This window comes from Gossypium arboreum, chromosome 13, assembly GCF_025698485.1.
Source record: "Gossypium arboreum isolate Shixiya-1 chromosome 13, ASM2569848v2, whole genome shotgun sequence".
Classification (NCBI taxonomy): Eukaryota; Viridiplantae; Streptophyta; class Magnoliopsida; order Malvales; family Malvaceae; genus Gossypium; species Gossypium arboreum.
Genome location: NC_069082.1, coordinates 10,799,297 through 10,807,587, shown reverse-complemented (window position 1 = coordinate 10,807,587; position 8,291 = coordinate 10,799,297). Strand labels below are relative to the sequence as shown.

Below are 8,291 nucleotides of genomic sequence, written 5' to 3'. Positions count from 1 at the left end.
TGATCAAATTAAACCCTTTTACTTTTAAATTAGTAAATTTTAGTTTTTTACTTTTAAAATTTTGGATTTTTAGCCTTGATCCAGACCCTAACAGTTAAATTCATTTGGTTAAATTCAATTATTAGTCATGTATTATGTATACAATTGTAGATTTAGTCTATATTCTTCAATTGAATCATTCTAATCCCATATACTTTTCAATTTTGAAATTTTAATCTTGACACAAATAACATACGCTATATTATTAACTAGATTTTTAGTGAGTAATATGTGGAAATAGCAAGCTAACATAACATTATACATATAATAATTTGTTTGTTGTATTAAATTTTAAAAATATCAGAACTTAACCTAATGAATTTAACAATTATCATTTGGTGAGGACAGGAATTTTAAAATATGAAAAGTAAAATGACTAAAAATAACCAAATTAAAGTAAAAGGATTAAATACACCATTTTCATAAAAGTACAGGGACTAATAGTAGAGTTTAACCTAAAAAATAAATAAAATGAAAAATTAGAAAAATAAAGAAAAGGGAAGCTAACCAATACAAAAGAGGGCATACTTTTTTCGGTTCTTACAGCGCGAGAGGCAAAGGAGATCCATCACTGAACCAGCATCAGCAACGTCAATGGCTAGACAAGCCTCACGACTCCTCCGATCTTTGTCATCCCAGTTTTCTCATCGCAAATCCCCACTCAGTCCCCTCCATTCACGGTCGTTCTCGGCGGCTCCGGCGCCTCAACCGGCGGTTTTCGTAGACAAGAACACCCGCGTTATTTGCCAAGGCATAACCGGAAAGAATGGCACTTTCCACACCGAGCAAGCCATCGAATATGGCACTAAGATGGTACTTCAAATTCGAATCCAACTTTTATCCCTTTTTTTCATGAATCTGATAAATGAGTATATTTTCTTTTCACAGCAAATACTTGTGGTATTGAGAAAATATGGGAAAGTCAAAGCCTTTATATTATTTGTTTATACATGTCTGTGAACAGGGTTTAAGTTAGTTTTGTAATATGTTATGTAAAATTCTGCATATCATAAATTTTTTCATAATGTACTGTACGAATTGTTGGAATGATCCAAGGGTTCTTATTATTCCTTTGTTTTATGTATTTTTTTGTTTTGATAGGTTGGTGGAGTTACACCGAAGAAGGGCGGCACAGAGCACTTAGGACTTCCTGTTTTCAACTCAGTAGCTGAAGCAAATGCTGAAACCAAGGCCAATGCTTCTGTCATATATGTTCCTCCCCCTTTTGCTGCGGCGGCTATCATGGAGGCTATGGAAGCTGAGCTGGACCTTGTTGTTTGTATCACAGAAGGAATTCCTCAACATGACATGGTAAATGAATTGGAGGAACCTTAGAACCAAATCTGTTCGTTTAATTGAGTGTCTAAACTTTTTATTCAGTCAGCTTATTTGCATTATGTGTAACTCCAAGAGCATAACTGCAAAATGCTCCTAGGGGCTGCCTTTGACTCGAGTTACAGTTTATACCTTTGGGGTTATGATTGGAAATGAGTTTTATTGATATTTTGTGATCAAAGCTGATATCTTTGTGCTGCAGGTCCGTGTGAAGGTTGCCCTTAATCAGCAATCAAAAACCAGGCTGATTGGTCCAAACTGCCCTGGCATCATTAAACCTGGGGAATGCAAGATTGGAATTATGCCTGGATATATTCACAAACCAGGTCGCATAGGAATTGTTTCTCGATCCGGCACTTTAACATATGAAGCAGTAAGACTTTTTATTTTACACATTTTTTTTAAAATGTTCCTAGATTACTTCATATCTGTGTGTATTAGTCGCTCATTTAATATCTATATGCCTGATGATACATCACCACATGTTTTTTTTTTTTCCTAAACTGCCCAACTTATTTCTCAAGACATTTTGAAGAGGGAGTTTTGCTCTTCTGGCAGAGCTTGTGGCCAAACTGCATGTCTCTATCTTTTTAGTATCTTTGTTCTGTCCACATGGTCTTGTCCTTTTAAGATATCTATGTATGTAACAGACAACTTGGAGTGGTGGTCATATAACAGTGTTTCTATTTAATAAAGAACAAATGTCCAAAAAGGAAAGTTTTCAAGTGATAAATTTGATTTGATGGAAGTTTTTGAATAGTATGAATAGAATTAACCCTGTGAAGTTTTGTTTGATACTTAAGTTAATCTGCCCTGCCCTTCACTATATATTACATACTATATGTATAAGCTCATAGTTGTTATATTTCAACCACCATAGAACTCAAAAAAACTCGCATAAAGCTGCGTCTTACACTAAACTAACACTGTTTTTCATATGCTGATGTCATGTGCACTCCTGTTGAGTTATTTTTCGATAATAATATGTCATTTTATCTTGTAGGTTTTTCAAACAACTGCAGTTGGTTTGGGGCAATCAACCTGCGTAGGAATTGGTGGAGATCCTTTTAATGGGACCAACTTTGTTGATTGTGTGACCAAATTCCTTGCTGATCCTCAGACAGAAGGTAACATTTTCCTAATTTAGTATTATTTGACTATCATTTATTCTACTTTAGTTATTGAATTAAAGGGTCTTTATTACTGTGTGGCTGTATCTTGTCTATTGTGGCTAGTTCTCTTCTTCTTCTTTTTCCATTTCTTGTTTTCTTTTCTCTCGTTTACACTTTCTCTTTTTGGTTGACGGATTTGGTAGGTAAAACTTACCATTGTGGAAAATGCTTTAAACTGATGTCTAATAGGAAGGCAAACTATCTGATTATTGCAATTTCATTCAGGTATTATTCTAATTGGTGAGATAGGAGGCACAGCAGAAGAAGATGCTGCTGCACTAATAAAGGTAATGTTAATATTTTACTAAAGGAACTAAGGACTCCTTGTTCCAGAAACTGATATTAATTTTTACTAATTACTGCTTGTGGTACTTATGTGGGTAAAAAATGGTAGCCTTCCATGCAGATTCTCACTTGGTTAATAGTAAGATCAAATATACTATTCAAGAATTCGTTTATAATCTATAGTTCTTTACCCTGGATCCACAAATGAGTATGTGTTTGTCCTCATATATACCTATATGATGAAGACATAATTCAGCCACTCTAACATATGCTTAATTGGTTTTGCTTTATGCTACATTTTGTTAATTTTACTGCCATATTTATAATGGAAATGTTTGCAATTTATTTCTTTTTTCCATAGTGCAATATACTAGTTTGTAATATCGAACCTTCTTTATCTCATTTCTACTGCACTCCATAAAACTAAAAGTGGCTAGAGAATCGTCTTCCTTTACCACTTGTGGATTTAACATCTTGTTTTGTTGTATAAATGAAACAGGAAAGTGGGACTGAAAAGCCCATTGTTGCCTTCATTGCTGGACTTACTGCTCCTCCAGGACGGCGTATGGGTCATGCAGGAGGTAATACATTGCTTCAATGTTTTGTTTATTAGGCTTCTGATTGCAGTTGCAAGTACTTTATATCTCTTGCATGCACTCCTGCATAAGCTCAAATATAGCAATCCTAAGACCCTCTTTATTCTTTAAAAGGAAAATGTTCAACCTATATAATAATCAAAACACCTTTTTTTCACATTTTATATGAACGCTATATAGCTAACTCTTTTGTTAATGTATGCAAGTATGTGTTCAAGTTGGGAGGATACACGATTGAAATTTACTCTTGTGGGCATGGTTTAAAAAAACCGAACCGGTTAGATCTTTTGTTTCCGGTTCAACTAGTTGCACTAAAAATATAAATTAATAATAATGAAGTAAAATTCAAAAAATGAAGAAAAATATTTTTAAAATGGAAAATTTATTTTTACAAAAGACCAAGGATGAAAATAAACCAAAAACATAGTGGAAAATCTCAAATTTTCGTTTCAAAAAATCTGGGTTTTTCCCATTTTTTGGTTCTTGGTTTCTCTTTTCTCCGGTTCTGGTCGATGTTCTAATTTTTAGAGTAAACTTCTATGATTGAACTGCTGGAATTGGCTGGTGTGGTTTTTACAACAAATAATATAGCCATTTCTTTTTGCTGTAAAATGTTTTATTCAGTTACTCATTATTCTTGTGATGTCTATACAAACAGCTATAGTATCAGGGGGCAAGGGTACTGCACAGGACAAAATCAAGACTCTAAGGGAAGCTGGAGTGACAGTTGTTGAATCTCCTGCAAAGATTGGTGTAGCAATGCATGATGTTTTCAAGCAAAGAGGCCTCCTGAATTAACACCCTTTTTTTTTTCCTAGAAAAAGGAAAACTCTTTTTCCTGAATAAGTTTCAGGTGGACATTTTTCATATAATTCCATTGTTTTTCTTTTGTCCAAAATTATTTTTATACTGAAAAATGAGGGAAAAATCTTATACCTCAGTCAATGAAACCAGATTTGGCATAAACAAGACGGGCAATACTTTTAACTCTACTTTATTATGTCAACTTAATTTAATTAAATGATAAGAAAACAAAAAAAAGCTTTATTATGTTAATTTTAATTTTTATATTTTATGAATTCATTGAGTTTTTGGGGTGATATTTGGTCTTTCATAATTCATTTTCTTATATATATATATATATATATATATATATATATATATTTGCTATGTTAGAGTTTTTTAAACAACATAATAAATAATCTTATTTTTAATAATAATATATTTTCGCTCATTAAAATTTAATAAAGTAATATACATTTACTTTTTTATTTATTATCTCATTAACAAATGCAAATAATTATTTAAGGTAGAAAATTTATAACTGTTATATAGTATTTTATTGATTTATACCATTTCAGTTAATCAATTTTATAATTACATTATTTTTCTATTTTTAAATATATAATATTTAACTTTATATTATAAAAGCCTATAAATTAATGAAAACGATACTTAATAAAGGAGTTCTTTTAACTCTTTAATTGATATTTAAAAACAAAGAGTAAATAACTAGAGGTAAAAGCTTTTTTAACTTCACTTATGACATGAACCATCTGTGAAATTAGAAAAAAATCGTCATCCGATCAAACAATTATTTATTAAATAAAAATTAATTTAATTTGAATAAAATTATAAAATATTAATAATGCAAAGAATACAAGAATAATATAGGAGAATAAGGAGATTTCTATTACATTTCTATTCTTTTCACCATCATTACAAGTAGTATACTCTTATATATGCAAGGAGATTAAACTCATCATTTTCTAATACATAAATAGGATATAAAGAGATAGGTGAAGAGGTAAGGAAGATGAATAGTGAAAAGTTAATTATAATGAACACTCACTTAATAGTAATCATAACACTCTTTCTTGGATGTTCATCACTTCATTGTATAAAATATATGCCTCATTAAAAACCTTATTAGAAAAACCTTGCTAGATAAAAACCGAGTGAAGGAAAAAAGAGTACATAATCTTTTAATACACAATATGTCACAACCTTAAAAGAAAAATGTAGTACGGATTTTATCTCATTTAATCATCACTTAAGATTTTTGAAACGATGTAATCCAATATTGGAAATTAACTTTTCAAATGTAGCAATAAGGAGTGCCTTAGTAAAAAGAACTGTCAAATTTCACTTGAACGAATCTATTGAATATTTACATCTCCATCTTTTTGTAGATTATATTATATCGTTCACTATTACCAATACAATGAGTGCACTGGGCACATAAAGAAATGGTACTTCAGGATCATCGTTTTATAACATTATTGTTTGACCATTTGTATTCATTTTCAATATCTCTAATCTACATGTAAAATTAGTCTGGTTAATTTTGATTATATAAACACTATTGGATACTCAAAAGTAATTCTTTATAATATCATTGTGTAACAATTTATCCTTATTGAACACTCAATCTTCACGTCGAGACAAAATTTCATTTTTAGATATACTTTAATTATAAAGTTTATCTACCGAATAATTATTACTCTTAAAAATTCTTCAGAACTCTAATGATATTTGATACATTAATATCAACAATACTAATAATAACATATAGGTTTAAATACATTAATTAATAAAACTCTGAACAAAATCATATTTACATTTAATGTTTTTCTCATGAAATTACAGTTTATGCTTGAGATCAATATTATCAAATAATTTATATAAGGTAAATACAAATTTACTAGACCTAAATAAATAATTTATTTAGTGTTAGACTATTGCATCCATAAAAATTAATTATTTTTCATAACCAAAGTCAAGTGTCTTGTGAAAGTTTGTGTTACAAGTCAATTATATAAATTATGACTTATATATTTTTTCGCTTGTAATACCTCGAAAACTTTTACAATAAGATATTATCATTGATATAGTAAAATAAGGAAATAAAGTGACAAAAAGGGAAATTTTGAGTTATGTCAAAATTGAGAAGTATATTAATTCAAGAAAGAACTAAATTGTAAAAGTGAGAAAAGTTTTGTTGCACAAGAGTAAATACTCAAAATTTGAGGGGTTAAAGTGTAAATATGAAAAAGTTGAAGGACCAATAGTGTAAATATTTTAAGAGTGGAATGATCTAGAAACTAAGGAAAATGGATGAATTAGGACCAAATTGAATAAGTGAAGAACTATGAGGGACTAAATTTCAATTTTACCAAATTAAATGATGACTCAAGGATGGAATTTTAAAAGATAATAAAGGGCAAAATGGTCAATTGGAAGAGAGAGAAATCTAGAAAGCAATGATGATGTTGGAGATATTTTAGATTAAATAAATAAATAATAGTTTATTAATATTTTAATTTAATTTTTAAATAATATTTTATTATTTTATTATTATTTTATTTAGTATATATAAGGAAAGAAAGATGAAGAATCATCATCTTTTTCCCATGCACCCAACGTATGAAGAGAAAAGGAAGAAAGAAACTTTCTTTTCTTTACAATTTGGTCCTTCTATCAAAAATTCACGATTTTCACCTAAAAATCAAAAGAATTTCCTTAGCTACCAAGAGAGAAAATGTTAAGGAGGCTATGGGAAGTTAAAATATCAAGTTGGATTCAAGAAATGGAGGCTGATGGAGAGAAAATCAAGATGAAGGTTGGAATCAATAGAACAAGGTAAGAACATCATGATTTCAATATATTTTTAAGTTTGATATTATTGGAAAAGCTTGGGATTGATGTTAATGTAGAGTTTCCTTACATATGGTCCTATGTTCTTGATATGTTAATGAAGAGAAAATATGAGAAAGTGAAGAGAAATAGTGTAGAGAAAGAAAATAAGGGTGTTATTAACATGGTAATTAATATCTTGCACTAAAACAGTTCTAGACAGCAGCAGTATTCTAAATTTGAAAAATCACCATAAATTGTAGAAATTGAATTAGAAGATTAAAAAAATATGGAATTAAATCTTACTGAGTCTAGGTTCTCATAGAAGAAACAGTGTAAGCAATGGATTTGAAAATTTTGAGATATAATGAATTTTTTGAGACAAGGTCAGAATAAATTTGGGTTCCCCTGTTCAGACTTTTAAAAATTATAAAAAAATTAATAAAAATAATTAGGGGCTTAAATTTATATTTATAGAATCCTGAATGAGTCTAGTTTTATTAGAAACAAACTAGAACATCATTTGAATTCTGTAAAAGGAGATAATTAATTTTTAGTGAAGAAGGGTCAGAACTGTCAGACAGCAGAACAGGGGTGACTTTAATGAATAAACTGTACTAATTGGATAAACCAAAAATTCTGAAAATTTTATGGTAATAATATATGTGAGTCTAGTTTCAGATAAAATTTACAGATCTTAATTTGGACTTCTGTAACTCAAGAAATAAATAATTTAGTGACTATGACTCAAATGGACAGCTTTGAATATACATATAAGTAAATAGTGAAATTATTGATAATGTTACTTATAAGCATATTATATAAATTTAAGGATGTGGAATGGAGAGGAGGAGGAGGAAAATATATATGAATATTCAGCAAGCATGACTAATTTGCATGTTTTAGGCTTAAGGACTAAATTGAATAAAAGTAAAACTTTATGGGTAATTTTGTAAAAATGTCAAAAAATGACCAAGTTGCATGAAATGGATTAATTTTATTATTTAAATTACAAAATTGAATGAAATTATTAATTTAGTTCAAGATAGGGGGAAAACATGTTTTAGGGATTAAATTGAAAAGTGTTGAAATTATGGAAAAATTCTGATATTTTATAGAATTCATGGATTGTTATCAATATGTATGAGAATAATAGCTGGAAAGAAGGATTAAATTGCAAGAATTTTATTTTCTTGCCCCTAAGGATGAAATCGTCATTAATTAAAAG

The 8,291-nt window shown here is 29.5% G+C and overlaps 1 protein-coding gene across 1 annotated transcript; it reads left to right on the top strand.

The window, feature by feature from the left end:
- Positions 1–525: 525 nt before the first annotated feature.
- LOC108461431 (succinate--CoA ligase [ADP-forming] subunit alpha, mitochondrial) lies at positions 526–4,396 on the top strand. The gene is made up of 7 exons (XM_017761271.2): positions 526–852; positions 1,141–1,350; positions 1,577–1,747; positions 2,378–2,501; positions 2,772–2,833; positions 3,331–3,412; positions 4,086–4,396. The coding sequence occupies exons 1-7, from the start codon at positions 634–636 to the stop codon at positions 4,223–4,225; spliced, it is 1,008 nt and encodes a 335-aa protein (XP_017616760.1). The 5' UTR covers positions 526–633; the 3' UTR covers positions 4,226–4,396.
- Positions 4,397–8,291: the final 3,895 nt, after the last annotated feature.

Bases quoted from the DNA above. Each gene is read 5' to 3' on its own strand.
- LOC108461431 (XM_017761271.2), top strand. From the start codon at position 634: ATGGCTAGACAAGCCTCACGACTCCTCCGATCTTTGTCATCCCAGTTT. The intron at 853-1,140 runs GTACTTCAAATT...TTGTTTTGATAG, and splicing joins TCGAATATGGCACTAAGATG to GTTGGTGGAGTTACACCGAA. The intron at 2,502-2,771 runs GTAACATTTTCC...AATTTCATTCAG, and splicing joins TGCTGATCCTCAGACAGAAG to GTATTATTCTAATTGGTGAG.